General features: G+C 44.4%; 2 protein-coding genes across 3 annotated transcripts in view; both read right to left on the bottom strand.

The window, feature by feature from the left end:
- Positions 1-17,934, bottom strand: part of LOC122878210 (interferon-induced protein with tetratricopeptide repeats 1B-like) — a 49,075-nt gene that overhangs the window by 29,920 nt on the left and 1,221 nt on the right. The window contains exon 2 of the mRNA XM_044200727.1: positions 16,813-16,992. Within this exon, the coding sequence (XP_044056662.1) occupies positions 16,813-16,992 (180 nt within the window). The remainder of the gene's footprint in view (positions 1-16,812; positions 16,993-17,934) is intronic.
- Positions 9,148-11,920, bottom strand: LOC122878216. Of its 2 annotated transcripts, none has more exons than XM_044200735.1 (2): positions 10,210-11,920; positions 9,148-9,628 (listed from the first exon to the last, which is right to left on the bottom strand). In XM_044200735.1, exon 1 carries the CDS (start codon positions 11,520-11,522, stop codon positions 10,245-10,247), a length of 1,278 nt encoding a protein of 425 aa, XP_044056670.1. In that variant the 5' UTR covers positions 11,523-11,920; the 3' UTR covers positions 9,148-9,628; positions 10,210-10,244. The 2 variants fall into 2 exon arrangements, with proteins under 2 accessions (XP_044056670.1, XP_044056671.1); XM_044200736.1 differs by having other exon boundaries at positions 9,148-9,622; positions 10,204-11,920.

Raw genomic sequence — 17,934 nt, forward strand, 5'->3', positions numbered from 1 at the left:
CATGCCCCAGTGGTATACTCAGGCTGTCTGAGGCGTAGGGGAAGGGACAGGTGCAGGTGCAGGTGCAGGGACAGTTGTAGATGCAGGGGCAGGGGCAGGTGTAGGTGTAGGTGCAGGGGCAGGGGCAGGTGTAGGTGTAGGGGCAGGTGCAGGTGTAGGTGCAGGTGTAGGTGTAGGTGCAGGTGTAGAGGCAGGGGCAGGAGCAGGGGCAGGTGTAGGGGCAGGGGCGAATAAACACAAGGATGCAGTGCCATATAGGTGTTTCCGCCACTGGAAGGGCATCTCAGAGGGCCCAGCCCTGTCTTGCTGTGTTTAGAAGCATTCACTAACCCTATGACATGGCTGGTACGCCACTCCACCCTGTCTGGTTGCATCCTGATGGCTCTCTCGAAGTAATCTGTAGCCAGCAGCTTTTTGTCTGCGCTGAACTTCATCAGGGTCCAGGCATTTTCCGCGTGGATCTCCGGATGGAGCTCGTCCTGGGATGGAGATGGGTATTTATTCATCAGGGCGTCGACCTTCAACAGGTAAGCCTGACTCTCTGCTTGTTCTCCCAGGTGGTGGTGCAGCCAAGCCAGGTTCCCGTAGTTCACCACTAACCAGGGGCCCTCATCTGTGTTTCTCATCTGGCGGAAGGCCTCTGCAGCCCTGCTGAACAAACTCTGGGCATCTTCGGTGAACCCCAGCTTGTATTGAATGAACCCCTTCAGGTTGTAAATGTGACCCAGCGAGCTTTTTCCCCCCTCGCCAGGGTCCAGATCCCAGGAGAAGTGGCACTACAGGGCCTCCAGTTTAGACTCCAGTTTTGCCGGACTCACGATGCACTATAAAGCCACACTCCCCTGGTTCACTCACTGTCTGGTCTCAAACCTACCATGCGGTTCGACCTGACTGACTTCACTACTGAAGATTTCCCGCGTACTTTGGACTCCCCTCAGCCTGTGTGTCTGTCTTCGTCTCCTGGTTCTCCTGCTCCCCGTCTCCTCCAGTGTACAGAACGGACTACTCCAACAGATAAGACTCTATAGACATTCCTAGCTCCTGCCCACATTGTCTACTGTTTTTGCTCTACCTGTGTTTAGCATATTGTTGCAAAAAACTCCCTCGTCACTGCACTTACCTCCGTGATCTGTGTCTGCCTGCTGACAGAAGACCAGACCTCAACCCATCTGGAGATGGAGCGCTCCGCTCCCGCTGTGGAAAATCCCTACGAAGGGTTGGTCAGCGCCCTTCGAGCGGCTCTGTCTCTGGATCCCCATCAACAATCTTCCTCTGCCAGTCCCATGGCTCTTCCCCCCAGTTATTCGGGTGAGGCAGTAGCATGTAGTGGTTTCCTGTACGTCGAGATGCACTCGCAAAGATTCACCACCGAACGAGCTAAAGTGGCCTTTCTCATTTCCCTCCTCTCCTGAAGAGCGTTGCTCTGGGCTCAAACCCTTTGGAGCTCACAATCCCCTCTGATCAACTCTTTTTCTAACTTCTCGTCTCACTTCCAGGAAGTGTTCGGTCTCGCCACCGGGGATCTGGCCGTCTCCGATCAGCTCTTCTACCTGCGGCACGGCAGTTCTTCGGCAAGTGACTACACCCTGCAGTTCTGCATGCTAGCGGCCATAACTGCTTATCGCCAAGGTCTAAACTCCCAACTCTGCTGAAAGATGGTAATCTACGATAACAGCATTGGATTCGAAACTTTCATGCAGAAAACCGCGAAAATCGCTCAGTTACTGACCGCATGTCAACCAGAGCAAACAGCTAATTCACCGCTCTCACCCGAAGCCTGTCCTCCAGTACCAGAGCCCATGCAACTCGACACCCACCGGCTCTCTCCCCAAGAACGTGCACGTCGTCTGACCCAGGGCCGGTGCTTGTATTGTGGGGCTCTTGGGCACCAGATCAGAGCATGCCCAACCCGTCCTCCACGTCCTGCGGTGAGTACCATTCCCAGTTACCCTGCCCTGCCGCGGCGTCAAGCTTCTTCTTTGTAGGTAAGAAGGACGGAGGCTTCCGGACCTGCATCGACTTCCGGACCCTCGACAGCCAACTGTCAAGCTCCCCTATCCTCTTCCTCTGGTCCCTGCTGCCCTCGAGGAACTCCGTGGGGCTCGCATTTTCACCAAGCTGGATCTGCGGAGTGCCTACAACCTCGTTCGAATCTGGGAGGGGGACGAATGGAAGACAGCATTCATCACCCCTTCGGGCCACTACGAATACCTGGTGATGCCGTACGGACTGTCCAACACTCCAGCTGTCTTCCAGGGCTTCATGAACGAGGTGTTCGGGGAGTATCTCCACCGCTTTGTGATCGTCTACATCGATGACAATCTCATCTACTTCCGGAACTTGGCTGAACATCGCCACCACGTCACGCAGGTCCTCCAACAGCTCAGGAAACATCAGCTCTATCTGAAGCTTGAGAAGTGCGAGTTCCATCGCCCCACGGTCCAGTTCCTCGGGTACATCGTCAGCGCAGAGGGCATCCAAATGGACCAGGGGAACATCCACGCCATCCAAAACTGGCCTCTTCCTCAAACAGTTAAGGAGCTCCTACGTTTCCTTGGGTTTGCAAACTTCTACCGCAGATTCATTAAGAATTTCAGTTTCATGTCTTCTCCTCTCACCTCCCTGCTCCGTCGTAAGCCCAAGTCACTGTCCTGGAACCCTGAAGCTCGAGCCGCATTCGAAGAGCTAAAGAAAGCCTTCTGCACTGCTCCCGTTCTCACCCATCCAAATCCGGATCTCCCTTTTATTGTTGAAGTGGACGCCGCCACCACCGGTGCGGGAGCAGTGCTATCCCAATGCCACGGAGAGCCTCCTCAACTCCATCCTTGCGCCTTCTTCTCCAAGAAGCTGTCCCCGGCGGAGCGGAATTACGACATCGGCAACCGGGAGCTGCTGGCGATCAAGTTGGCACTGGAAGAGTGGAGGCATTGGCTGGAGGGAGCTAATCACTCGTTCTCCATCATCACCGACCATAAGAACCTCCGTTCCGCCAAAAGGTTTAACCTGCACCAAGCCCGCTGGGCCCTCTTCTTCACCCGTTTCCTCTTCACCATCTCCTATAGACCCGGAGAAAAGACCATAAAAGCAGACTCTCTCTCAAGAATCCATGCCCCCGAAGAATCCCCAACACCGGAACCCATCTGTCAGGTTCAAGATACCTAGAACATTTAAATCATATACAAGGAAAGAAAGACAAAGGCATTAACTTAAGTTTTACTCGAGGAGAGTAAGCATAGATGCATTCAGTTACATCTCCTACTCACTCTGAAGTGCATCCATGCAGCCTCCTCTTTTTTATTCAGTTTAGGAGATTCCCTGTTACATAGTTTTCTAAAGGGTGGGGAAGTATATACTGCTACAATAAGAAAAGAAACAAAGTGATGTTGTTAGGTCTATCTCGTGAGAGCGGCCTTGATGGCAGCCACAACTCATGAGACCATCTGGTGCGGTGTCAGCCTGCCCTGTCGGTATGGCAGGGTGCGTTCCTGTTAATCTCACAGACACAAGTTTAATAACACATATATACACACAGCATTGCTGTGTACTTTAAAGGCTACTAAGAACAAAACATAAATGGGATAACTTATGTACATTTTTATTCTAACATTCCCTCCTGTTTATCACATTTTGTTCTCAAATTCTCATATCACTCAATCAGTCTCTTCGCTAGATTTTCGACTGCAAGATCATTTTTATGAGTCTGGCAAAATGTTTACACTCAGAGTGTGTGTTAGATTACTTACAGGGGCGACTCATAGTCACCTGGATCAGGGAACAAATCAGGCCAATATTCTGATTCGTCATCTGTGTCTTCATCGTCATCTTGATTTTGTTGCAGAAGTGGATACATCTGAGTTAAGCGGTCCTCCATAGGTGCAATTGCTGTGGTGATGAGACGAGTAGACAAAGAACGCAGGCACGGAATACAACAACATCCACATAAGGTCAATATTGCAGCAAAGACTGCTAGAGATATTAGAATTGAGGACACCAGGGTTCGGTATTTCCCAAAAGCATCCAACCAAGAATCCCACATAGTGGCGTCTACACCAGATTGATCTTTCATCTTACCATTCAGAGTTTTCAACCCTTCTATGGCCTTGGTGAGACTGCCATCCGCTGCAGTGTTGTTAGGAATGAAGGTGCAGCATTGCTCTCTGAACATAGCACACACACCTCCTTTCTCTGCAAGCAACATATCAAGAGCTATGCGGTTCTGGAATGCCATCAGTGACGTAGAGAAAAGCTGTCCATGAACAGCCTCAAACCCACTCTGTGTCCAATTGCCCAATTTCTGTACGTTATAATGGATGTAATTGATTCGGTCTACGTTTTTGTTAATCGTGCACCACCAACAGAACAGGGACTCAAACCCTGCAGCCACCTGATCTGCTATCTTGTACTCGTCTGGTACGGCGCGAGGAACTCCTATAGCGTCTATATATGTAGGATCAGTTTCAGAGCGCCAGGAGGAGCGTTTCTGTCTCCACTCACTGGACATTGTACTGGTTATTTGTGTATACAGAGCGTCAGCTGATATGGGTTTACTGGTAGCAATAGGGTTACCAATGCCCACAATCCTGTATTACCTTTAGGCAATTTGTCAAATAATCACTCATCCCCACACCACCACCATATGTCAGCCCGAGACACTGGGGTGAAGGGTGTAAAAACAGGAAATGTAACTGGACATGCTATCTCTGCAAGGCTACCTAAACGCGGTCCCCTACCGGTCAGGTTAATACATGAGAAGTTTCCTGGTGCTTTAGAGAATAGAGGTTTGATTCTTACGCCTTTTGTTACTGGAAAGATACCGTCCCAATAACTGCAATTTGGTCCTGGAAATGTCTTACTCATGACAGTCAACAGGCATTCAGCTGGAATAGGTGCAGGAACTATTTGTAGTAAGGGGCGGGGGCCCATACACACAACACAGTCGGCTTTAGTTGCATTTGCTGCCTGTTCTACCATTAACAGCCAATTATTGTTTTTCCCTGAGACTCCAGTGGTTACCTGAAACCACTCGTCAGTGTCAGGTCTTTTATTGAGGATCTTTATCTTTACTTTAGTTGTGGACCTAGGCCCCAACGTCAGTCCTGGCACAGGTTGCAAATCTGAGTCTGTTGCGGCAGTGGGTGTTTCTGTAATGTTAGGGCACAGTGCCACATAAGTGCATGGGTCTGTATGACTTGGCCAATAGGCACACAGAGCTAAAATGTAACAAGGTGGATTTGGATAGTTAGGCATCGACGGGGGTTTTTCCAATAATGGATTGACTGTGGTATTAAATCTTAAAACTAAGGAGGGTGAGTTTCCAAGTTTTATCTTTTCTAGAGTTAACACACGTGACCAATATTGTGCCCATGGTCGCCAGCCATAGGAATCGGACCTCCAGGTTTTATCAGTGGTGGCGAAAACCCATCCCCAGTCTATACCTGTTTGTTTAAAACCCACTGAGTTTAAATAGAATGTCCAATCATACCACTCGCTTCCTACATAACCGCCCAACTGAAAGGAGTTCATAGGGATGATTACTGTGCTGATAAAGGTAGTGGTATTGTAGCAAATATAGGTCCTAGACATCGTTTCTCCGGTCGCATTACATGGATTTTTGGAAGTCGTCAGAACGCTAGTGGGCCGATAATATCCTACTCCACGTTTTACTCTAGCATGTGGTTGGGTGATACCTTGGGATGAAGTGGGCGGAACATGAGTGCTATTTAGGGAAGTTCCAGGAGCTTTCCATAAGTACCAGGTAAAAAGAAAAATTAATATGAATACAATTGTCACTCCCCAGCACCTAATTGCATCGCTTATCCATCTAGTCGCCATCTTCCCCGAGAGTGTCCTCTAATGAGTCTGGTGTCTTGGAAATACTTCACTGACTTTCGAGTCTACTCAGGTTCTACACACCTGAGTCCACTCTATTATCAGACTGTGAGTCACTTTTCTCTGCGGAACTGTCGGAGGAGATGACCTTTTTGCAATGAGTAAGATGTACCCACGTGGATCTTTCAGCTATTTTTATGGCTGTGGGAGTGTTCAACAATACCTGATAAGGCCCTTCCCACTTGGGAGAGTGCCAATGTTTTCTCTTAATACTTCGTATCAGCACCCAATCGCCTGGTCCCACTAATTGGATCTCCTGTTGAGAAACAGAAGGATTTTCATCAGCTTGTTTTCCTTTTTGTTTTTCTAACATTTTTCTCATATAGTCTGCTAAGTTGGTTTCTTCACTCAGCTCCCATTGATTTTTAAACTGTGGCAGCCTGTATGGTCTACCAAACAACATTTCATATGGAGTTAAACCTGAAGTTGCTGTTATGTTGATGTACATTTTCACTAAATCTATGCACTGAGTCCAAGGTCTCCTTGTTTCTTCAATACATTTCTTTAAACGGTTTTTTATAGTGCCATTCATTCGTTCCACTAATCCTGCACTTTGAGGGTGATATGCGCAGTGGTTTTTTAGATTAATGTGAAACATTATTCCTATCTTTTTGATCAATTGGTTTACAAAATGTGCTCCATTATCACTATAAAGTTTTTCCGAATTCCATAACGGGTATTATGTCTTTACATAACGCTTTTGCCACTGTTAATGCGTCTGGGTGTTTGGTTGGAAACAGCTCTACCCATTTAGAGAAGGCATCCATTATGACCAGACAATACTTTTTTCCTTCACTCTGATTTAACTCTATAAAATCCATATGTATTACTTGAAACGGATACTGTGGTGAGGGGAAACACCCTCTTCTAGGTCTTAAGTTTCCCTGAGAATTGTGCTTAGCACAGATCAAGCATGCTCTACAAAAATGTTTTGAATAAGAGTTAAATCCATAGGTTGTGTAATGTTGTTTTATCTGTCCCACCATCCCTCCTGTTGAGACATGTGTAACACCATGGCTCAATATTGCAGCCCATTTATATAGGTTGTGTGGAAGGATTGGTTTTTTCTCTGGTCATACATAGATGTCATTTTGTAGTTGTGCTCCGTGTTTTACCCACAAATCCTTTTCTTTCTGTGGTGCTTGTTGTTGCATGTCTTGGAGTGTTGTATCAGTCATAACAGTGTCCGAGGTCAGCATAAGCACTTTTATCTGTCCTCGGCTGCTTGTTTAGCTGTTTTGTCTGCAAATGCATTCCCTAGTGATACTTGATCTGTCCCTGAGGTATGAGCTGCGCATTTACAAACTGCGAGGTGTTTTGGTAACACTACTGCCTTGAGCAGGTTAGATAAGAGGTCTGCATGTGTTACTGGTTTCCCTGTGGATGTGATCATTCCTCTATTTTGCCAATACTGTGCAAAAGTATGGACTGTAGCAAAAGCATATTGACTATCTGTATAGATAGTAGCGTCTTTATTCTTCATTAATTTACATGCCTCTGTTAGAGCCACTATCTCTGCAGCTTGGGCAGAGTAGTGTGAGGATAATTGTTCAGCTTTTAATATTTTATCTTTGGTCACTACAGCATAACCTGTTTGTGTTTTTCCTAGATAATTTTTTTTTGAAGAGCCATCAACATAAATAGTTTCTCCTGTTGTTAAAGGTTGATCAGTAAGATCAGGTCTGCTTTTTGCTGTTTGTTCAGCAAGTTCCTGGCAGTCATGTGCATGTCCATCATCAGGAAGTGGCAGAAGTGTAGCTGGATTGAGGGTTGTGCATCGCTCAATAGTTAAATGAGATTGTGAAAGCAACACAGCCATACATGACAGATGTCTCGCTGGAGACAGAAAAGTCATGTTTGTCTGCAGCAGCAGCGCTGAAACTGCATGTGGTATTTTCAACACCAGTGGGTGAAATAACACAATAGCAGCGCTAGTTTCTACTGCCATAGAAGCAGCCACCACCGCTCTAACACAGTGTGGCTGGGCACATGCTACGCTGTCTAATTTAGAGGAGAAATAGGCTATAGGTTTCATCTTATCGCCATGCTGTTGTGTCAAAACAGAAGTCATAAATTTCCCTTTGCAGTCTACCATTTGCACAAATGTTTTGCTGTAGTCAGGTAATGCTAAAGCTGCACTGGAAACGAGAGTTTGTTTTAAAGTACAGAACGCATTTTCTGCTTCTTCTGTCCATTTCAATGGAGTAGTCATTTTAATGTTTTCATCATACATTAATTTCTGGAGTGGAGCAGTTATTTCAGCATAATTAGGTACCCAACACCTGCAGTAATTCGTTAACCCTAAGAGTGAACTCATTTGTTTTTTTGTTTTTTTTTTGTGGTTTTGGAGCCTTTAAGATTGCTGTCTTTCTGTCTTCAATTATTGTTCTTCCTCCTGAGCTAAGATTATGACCTAAATATTTTATTTGTGTTTTGCACAGTTGCAGCTTATTTTTACTTGCTTTGTGGCCTTGCTCAGCTAAATGTGTCAACAGTGCTATGGAGTCTTTTTTACAAATGTCTTCGTCTGGAGAAGCTAAAAGTATGTCATCTACATACAACAAAACTTGACTGTTTCCTGGGGGTTGGAACTTAGCCATGCTAGCACTCATCACTTGTGAGTATATTGTGGGACTTTCACAATATCCTTGGGGCAATCTGGTATATGTATAACGTTGACCTTCATAAGTAAAAGCAAACCAAAACTGACTATCTTTGTCCACTGGGACTGAAAAGAATGCATTGCTGATGTCAACTACAGTAAAGACTTTAGCATCTGGTCTTAATGAGTTCAAAAGGGTGTGCGGATCAGGCACACAAGGTGCTCTTTGTATTACAGCATTATTTACAGCCTGCAGATCTTGTACCATTCGCCAACCCACTGACGGTGCTTGTTTTTTTACTGGAAATATTGGTGTATTACATGGTGAATCGTCACACTTTATAATGACTCCTGCAGCTATCAGATCTTCAATCACTGGTTTAATGCCTTCACGTGCATCTGCTTTCAGTGGATATTGTTTCACACAAGGACGGTATTCTGTTTTAGCTCTAATCTGGACAGGTAATGCTCCTTTAACTAGCCCTACATCTGTTGGTCCCTTGGACCATAATGAGTCAGGAACACTTTGAATTAGCTTTTCTTCTTCCTGAGTAAAAACACATGTCAATTTTTACACTAGCACCACGGAGGTGCACGCCTTTTGGACTTGGACTGACCAAAACAGTGCTTTTTAGTCAGGCCTGTGGACGCGCTTGTCCACGTGTTGACGGAGGTCGCTGTCCAGTCAGTTGCCGCTTTGGCTTGCTGAACCAGCTTCCCCAGGTCTTTCCACTGCAAGTTTTCATTTTTATACAGCGAAATATGGGATGGAAGCCACAACCTGTTTAGTGGTTTTAAATTATCTGGTATGATTACACCTGCAACGGCAGTATTTTCTGCATCCGAATAAATGTAATCTATTGTGATTTTAACAGGTGTTGCTCTGTCTAATTTTGCTTCATATTCTGTGTCCGGTCCTGGAGTGATTTTGAACCATAGAGTGACATGCAAATTTCCTTCCTCCATTTTGTCTTGTGGTCTGGAAATAACTTGTCTTCCCTCTGTCATTAATGCAGTTGCAGTGCCGTGTGGGGGTTTATTTGGGACATCTAAAGAATAGTAGTAATAAGGTAGCCCTGAACCTTTTAAGACAAAGATGTCTTCCTGGGTTAGTTCTGCTTTTCTCTTTACCTCTATCCTTCCCTGTGATGTAGGAACAAGAGCTAATCCCAACAAAAACAAAGCATCTCGTCCCAACAGATTTACTGGACACTCTGGGAACATCAAGACAGATATCTGACATGACTGTCCCTGCGGATCCCTCAACCAGACTGGCTCAGATTCTTCCACATGAGTCAATTTGCCATCTGCTGCTCGTACTGCAATACTGCTATTACTAGATTTAGCCCTAGGGAAACTTTCCTTACAAGTTGTTCTGCATGCTCCTGTGTCACAAAGAAAATCAATTGGTTTTCCATTTACACATAAAGTCACCATTGGTTTCTCAAAATGTACTGCAAGCAAGTCCTGGTAATTTATTAGAACTTCATCGTGATCACTGACGTCATCTAATCTTGGTGTCTGAGTAGCATTAGCTTCTAGTCATGCTTGTTGTTTATTCTCAGGACAATCTACAGCAAAGTGTCCATCTTTCCCACAGTTCCAACACCCTGCTTCTCTCTGTCTGTTTCTCTGTCCAAAACCTCCTCTGCCTCTGCCTCCTCTCTGTCCTTTTCTATGAAATCTACGCCCTCTATTGTTTCTCCCCCTCTCTCTATTCTGGTCATGGTAAAACACTTCCTCAGTCTCTACCTCACCAAAAAACGTTCCTACTGTCTTTTTGTTTTTTTTCTTTAGCAACCTTTTCTGCGTGCAAAGCATAATTAATGTACTCATCAAGGGTACCAGTAGACAGTCCAATGTAGTGCCTCTGCACCCAGCTTCTGATTGCGTCTTTTGAGCCCATATGTAAAGCATTTTTCAACTGTTGTCTGTAAGCTCCTTGGTCATTATTGTCGTCAATTAGTCCCGAATGGATTTTAAACACTGTAGTCATGCGGTGTCTATAGTCATCAAAAGTTTCATCGTCTTTTTGTCTTGCTCTGCCTATTTCAGTGTAATTTGCTTTTTGTTTAAACCTGGCTGTGGCTCTGGTTGCCAGACCGTTTACTTCTACTGCCATTTGTTGGCTGTCCCATGGAAGAGGACCGTCACCTGCTGTGTTCAGAGGATTCCAATCTCCTCTAACGTTATGCCAATCTGGTCCCAGAGCACACATCCAGATTTGTTGGACTTCTTGTCCATTTAGATGATAGGATTTTCGCACTTTTTCCATGTCAATTACAAATTGCGTGACATCTTCTTTGTATGGAGTTATGCCCTCTAAGGCTTTTTTAACATCATTCATGTTCCAAGTTCTATAAACAAGGATTGTTGGTGGTTGGCCTTCATTCGTGTTTGGATTAGCTACTTGTATCATAGGATACTCATCTGCTACTTTTGTGTCAACGGTTGGAGTATTAGTTGGGGAAAAAACTGCTCCCAATTTCTTAGACCATCCGAGGCCTGCAGTACCTCGGGTTGATCTTAGTGCTCTGGGAGGTGTGGTATTATACTCAGGGGGTCCCTCTTGGGGAATATCAGGGTATAGTCGAGCTGTAGGAGGAGGTCCCCCTGAGGCACCTTCCTCATTTCTCTGTTCTGCCCTTCTTCCTACCGGCCCTGTCTCATCATCCTCCTGTCTGTGAAACATTACTTGTTGTTTTTCTTCAGTTTTCTCATCTACTTCTCCTATTTTTTCCCTCTTTTTTCTGTCTCTTTCTCCAGCTTCACGTTTTTCAGCTACTTTTATCCAATATTTGGTTTCCTCATAACCTGACTTTTTCATCTTTTTAGGATCTTTGTTAGTGTTGTTTTGTATTGTTTCCTGTAGTAGCTTAATTGTTTTGACGTTTAGTTTACCATTAAACCCGTAATCTTTTACCCATTTATCCAAATATTTTAATTTATCAGGATCCTGTTTTTCTATATACTTCCAATCTTTACACTGTAAATCCTCCCTAGTTTTGGGCTTACTTTGACTCTTGCCCATACTGGAGCTGTTTTTTATGTATTTTGGTCCAACGCTGGGTTAACACCTAGGGTGTTCTAAACGTTGGGATGTTATCAGTGGGGCAATAATTAAAATACCTTTCCAGGTAATTCTCACTTCAACTCTTTCGAGTGGAGAATTCTTGCCTTTGCTTCCTGTAAGGTTTATTGCTTTCTTTCCCACTGTTTTGGTATGAGAAAAAAAATACCAAATGGTATTTCTGTCTCCGTTCACTCACACAATCATCCACACTCCTATTTACTTATTTACAGACGTCTTTTTCGCACACTTTTGAGGCCTACTAATTTACCATGGAGTTTTAACTTTTAGTCTCACTAAAAGGGGATTCCACCCAAATTATTCTCTTGCCTGATAGGGTCTAGAATCCTCAGGGCTTTTCTTTTTGACGCTAAAACAGCCGCAGTCACAAAGGTTTCCTTTTGACGCGCTAAACAGCCGCAGTCACACAGGTTTTTAACTTAAAACCTACTCACGGAATTTAAGTCAGCGACAGGACTCCGCCGTCCTCAGCCTTTCGTCTAACTCCTCCAGATTCCGTCAATCCTCGGTTTCCAGCTGACGAGGAGGAAATCCAGTTCCTCTCAAAAGGATCTTAGGAGCCCACCTAGGGGCCGCTGTGCACAGTCTTCCCTGGAATCCTCCGTGTCCACTGGAAACTCTGGATATGTTGGAATCCGCCTCGAAGGACCAAGTTAATGTCAGGTTCAAGATACCTAGAACATTTAAATCATATACAAGGAAAGAAAGACAAAGGCATTAACTTAAGTTTTACTCGAGGAGAGTAAGCATAGATGCATTCAGTTACATCTCCTACTCACTCTGAAGTGCATCCATGCAGCCTCCTCTTTTTTATTCAGTTTAGGAGATTCCCTGTTACATAGTTTTCTAAAGGGTGGGGGAAGTATATACTGCTACAATAAGAAAAGAAACAAAGTGATGTTGTTAGGTCTATCTCGTGAGAGCGGCCTTGATGGCAGCCACAACTCATGAGACCATCTGGTGCGGTGTCAGCCTGCCCTGTCGGTATGGCAGGGTGCGTTCCTGTTAATCTCACAGACACAAGTTTAATAACACACATATACACACAGCATTGCTGTGTACTTTAAAGGCTACTAAGAACAAAACATAAATGGGATAACTTATGTACATTTTTATTCTAACACCATCCTCCCTCCAGCCATACTCGTCTGCCCCATCCAATGGGACTTAGATGGCCAGATACGGGCCGCCAGAGCTTCCGAACCCGCTCCGCCGGGAGACCCAGAGGATAAGGTTTACGTCCCAACCAGCCTACGTGAAGACCTTGTGGGCTCTGTGCATGCTTCATGTTATTTCCGGTTCACATAGGGGCAGGTGCAGGTGCAGGGGCAGGGGCAGGTGCAGGGGTGTAGGGGAAGGTGCAGGGGAAGGTGGAGGAGCAGGGGCAGGGGCAGGGAGAAAATGCACAAGGATGCAGTGCCATTTAAGTGTTTTCTCCCCTGGAACAGCATCTCAGAGGGCCCTGTCCTCAGAGGGCCCAGCCCTGTCTTGCTGTGTTGAGAAGCATTCACTAACCCTATGACATGGCTGGTACGCCACTCCACCCTGTCTGGTTGCATCCTGATGGCTCTCTTGAAGTAATCTGCAGCCAGCAGCTTTTTGTCTGCGCTGAACGTCATCAGGGTCCAGGCTTTTTCCGCGTAGATCTCCAGATGGAGCTCCGGATGTTATTTCTGGTTCACCTTGCCACATACCAACTCTCTCTGTCATTCCAGGTCGAGCCACTCCCTCCAGCCCTGCAGTAAGGGGCAGGGGCGAAAAGCACAAGGATGCAGTGCCATATAGGCGTTTTCTCCACTGGAAGAGCATCTCAGAGGGCACTTTTTGCGGCTTTTATTTTTCGAACATGGGGGTAAAGGTGGGACGATTTCCCACAGAGTCCACTATGGTGCCCTGCCAGCTATTCATTCTAGTATCTTTGTGGGCCCTCCTCAAATGAGGGCCCTGCATACTCGGTCCCGTTTGTCCCCCCAGTCCTATGCCCCTGGTTCTGCCTGTTCTATTAACTTCAGTAAACAGAACTTTGATGTTACCTGCCTGTCTTGTGTCATACTTCTGAGTTCTCTGCCTGCCTTTCATTATGAAAAGTTACATCTGTCTCTCAAACTAAAAATAAACAGAAAACATTTTTGTCCAAAGTTGATCTAAAGTTAGAAACAGTTTTCCCCCCAACTTCTCTTGAAGCTATATCTAGCAGTCTGCGGCTGTCTGCAGAGTGTTACAGGTATGAAGAGCTGGGACAGCGGTTACCTGGAGACACCTGCATTGTGACTCTCTGCTGCCGCCTACAGGTGGAACCAGGTTAGGAATCAGAATCAGAATCAGAAATACTTTATTGATCCCCGAAGGGAAACTCTTTGTTACAGCAGCTCACCTTTACGTCAGTGCACACAGGAAAAAGTAATAGCAAAAAATATAATACAATACACTCTAATACAGGTCAGAAAATAGATTAAGTACCAGGAAGAAAAAGGAAAGCTAAAAGTTTGAAAAAGTAAGACGACGAGATGGAACTACGGCAACAGGCAGCATGCATGTTGGCGCATGCGCACTAAGTTAGCTTGTGGTTATACTTCTCTTCGACACAAAAGCTCATATTTGATCATGTTAACCTGCTCACCTGTTGCCTTGGAGATAATGTTATACAGCTGTATGTGTTTTATGCTCATCCATGTTGACGTAAAAGTTGAACGTAAAAAAAAAACATTCTTCACCTTGGAAACAGTAATTGACACATCATTGTCAATTTTATATCTTTTCGTTTTTACCTGCAAACTGTCAGACATCTTTTCTCTAAATCTTGTATGAAATTTGAATTTCTTTTTGGCAAGTAATTTCTCCTGCTTCTAATTCTACTGCTGATGTAAAGCCCTCAGGTTTAGGTGCAGTGTGTATGTACAGTCACTCGCTCCATCTGTAGCCTTTAAGACACATTCTGTGGTTCAAACCCTCTGAGATAGAAACATCTAATAATACTCCCTGTTTTATTATTATTATGGCCATTATTGATCAGGTTTTCATGCTACACTATGTGGCCATACGTATATGGCGCCAATAAAGTTATCAATAATAAATTAATCTTAACTTGGGTTTAAATTCAGCTTTTCTGTGAAGAAAATGACTATTTCCCCCTATAATTAGTACCAAATGAAACAGTTATTTCCAAGAAACTTATTACGAAATCATTCTAAAATCTCAGACACTTTTTGGATGATTAAACAAATGTTTTCCTTCCTTTAAAGTTTCCAAATTAAATGTCGGCAGTGGCTTTCAAAAGTCTTAGTTTGACTGACGTCCACCAGTGCCCTGTGTACTGTAACCACCAACACAAAAAACTTAAAGAAGACTTTTTAGTGTACATAATGTATATTTCATAGTATTAGTATTGTGTACAACTGAGACACAGCTTAACATACTTTCTAAGAATTCAATCAGTTGAATCTGGCGATAACATTCAGGTTATACATCAAAGTAACTATTACATTACCAATCAGAGAGTTTTATATGTCACCACTCCAAAGCTTACAGCAAAGCAAATTTCATACAGAGTGTATAATGTTCTCATACAAACCTAAAATACAGTGCTAAGGAAAATAATGAACACAGCAGGAATATAGTAAACACCACGGTTACATGTAAGTTAAGAAAAGGAACATCTGATCAAAATCTATTTGAACTAATAATGTAATTTACTGGATTATGTAATGACATTTGAACATGTCCACAGTGGATGTTATTTAAAGGACCACGCCAGTGTTACTGAATGATTCAGCCTGTTTCATACAGATCGAGTACACTACTGCTGACAGTTTCTCGGTGCAAATGTATAGTTAGTTTCAACGAAATCACCCTCAGAGGATTCACTTGCAAGGTGAAGTAAATCTGGGCCAAACTTGACTTAATGTCACTGCGATCAGTGGGTCTTCACTGTAAGTTTCTCACATCCATTTTTATTTTATTTTTAAGAAGTAATCTTTTCCACAATTTCCACAAATCTTTTCCACAAGTTTTCCTAATGTGTATGTAATCAAATTAATGAGTAAGTCCAGATTTTTTTAAGTAAGGGGATACCTACATATCTTTCTGGATTTAGAACCAGTTCTGTTAAAAGCTCTATGGCTCTTGCAGGTTCGCCAGAAACTCCTCTATTTCTTTACACATTCGGTTCCTGCTTCTTTCTTTAATCTTCTCCAGAGCTGTGGTGCTTTTCTCACGAAAGAAGGATTTGTGCGGTATTGCAGCCGCCTTCATGTGATATGTTATTGACCTGTCACGATCCTGCCGATCGAAGTTTAAATATTTTGCATAGTTGTTGTAAAGCATCTGTTTGTCTGCAGGTTCCAGGTCACTTGCTAGCAGTTCCTGGTATATCGGCTCAGCCGGATTTGACTTTGCATATATACTTGCGAGGTCTATTTTCTTCACAAATGAAGAATGAGGGTAAAGAGAAATCACCTCCTTATGGAGACTGATTGCTCTGTCTATCACGCTTTGTTTTGGGCGACTTTCCTTGAAAGAAGTGATCTTCCATTTGTAGCAGAGTGCAACACATGTCTTCAGATAACGTACATCTGGATGGTTTTTCAGAGCCTCCTCTGCCAAATCAATGGCCTCATCAACAGATACATAGTCCCTGTAAACCCTTAGTACTGCTTTCATACCGCTGTAGCTGCTGACAGGATTTCTCAAAACCTTTCTGCCTAACTCACGTGCTTCATCTTTGATTCTTTCTCCTTTCTTAGCACATTGCTCAAGGTAGTGAACGGCGAGGTACAAGCTCTCTGGATCCTGTTCCTTGGCGATTCTCATTTTCGCCAAGATGTCAGCCCTCAGCCCTGTCTTGCTGTGTTTAGAAGCATTCACTAACCCTATGACTTGGCTGGTACGCCACGCCACCATGTCTGGCTGCATCCTGATGGCTCTCTCAAAGTAATGTGCAGCCAGCAGCTTTTTGTCTGCGCTGAACTTCATCAGGGTCCAGGCTTTTTCCGCGTAGATCTCCGGATGGACTTCGTCCTGGGATGGAGATGGGTATTTATTCATCAGGGCGTCGACCTTCGACAGGTAAGCCTGACTCTCTGCTTGTTCTCCCAGGTGGTGGTGCAGCCAAGCCAGGTTCCCGTAGTTCACCACTAACCAGGGGCCCTCATCTGTGTTTCTCATCTGGCGGAAGGCCTCTGCAGCCCTGCTGAACAAACTCTGGGCGTCTTCGGTGAACCCCAGCTTGTACTGAATGAACCCCCGCAGGTTGTAAATGTGACCCAGCCAGCTGTTTCCCTCCTCGGTGCCGATGTCCTCCAGCTTGTCCCTGAGTCGGAAAAGTTCGGACCTGCCAGGGTCCAGATCCCAGGTGAAGTGGCACTGCAGGGCCTTCAGTCTGGTCTCCAGTGTTGTCGGACTCTGAGCAGCACTGATGGAGAATAAAAATAACAAATATTAAAACTCATCATCAGTAGGTTCATACAGTACGCTCTGAAGGGTGCTATGTTTGGAGAACGACAGTTCATGTCATGTGGAGGGAGGGAGGGAAGGAAGGGAGGGAGGAAAGGAATGAGGAATAAACAAAGTAAGGAAAAGTTAATGCACCAGTAGTAAGGCAATAAAAAAGTAAAAGTGAAATGTAAAAGAGTGAATAAGGGAATTGATGGAAGAATTTAATTTTCATGATTCTTGACTTTTGCAGGACTTGCTTTTTATTTTTTATTTCTCTTACTATGTTTATTGTTAAAGGGACAGTTCATCCCAAAATCAAAATCCGTACTTTTCCTCTTACCTGTAGTGCTATTTTTCCAGAAATCACAGGTACTTGTTGAAACCTGCCTTTAAAGGATACAACTCGAAAACGAATGTATTTTTCTTTGTGTTAGCCATGAAAAGACTAAAACCAACAATGAACTGATCGTACATTACATGTTTTGAGAGGGTGTTGCTGGGGTGAACTGTCCCTTTAAGCTCCAAAATACCAAAGAAAATTCTCTGTATGTGAAAACCTACTTGGCATTAAACATGATTCTGAAGGAAGAAGTATAACTATAACAGAAGAAAGAAAGAAACAAGGAAAAAGGAGGAAAAGAAGGAGGTAAGGACATAAGGAAGAAAGAAAAGGCAAAAGGGGACGAGGCAAGAAATAAGAAAAGATGGCTGAAAGCTGTATGGAAGGAGGAGGTAAGTAAGGAACGTAGGAAGGAGGGAAGGAAAGGAAAGAAATGGAGCAAAACACAGAAGAGAACAGGGAAGACAGGAAGGATGAAAGGGAGTAATAAAGGGAGGAAATGAGGAGATACTAATGGAAAAATGGATGAGGAAAGACGTAAGAAAAGAGGAAGGAGAAAAGAAAGGACTAATGAGAAAA

Source organism: Siniperca chuatsi, linkage group LG6 (assembly GCF_020085105.1).
Source record: "Siniperca chuatsi isolate FFG_IHB_CAS linkage group LG6, ASM2008510v1, whole genome shotgun sequence".
Taxonomy (NCBI): domain Eukaryota; kingdom Metazoa; phylum Chordata; class Actinopteri; order Centrarchiformes; family Sinipercidae; genus Siniperca; species Siniperca chuatsi.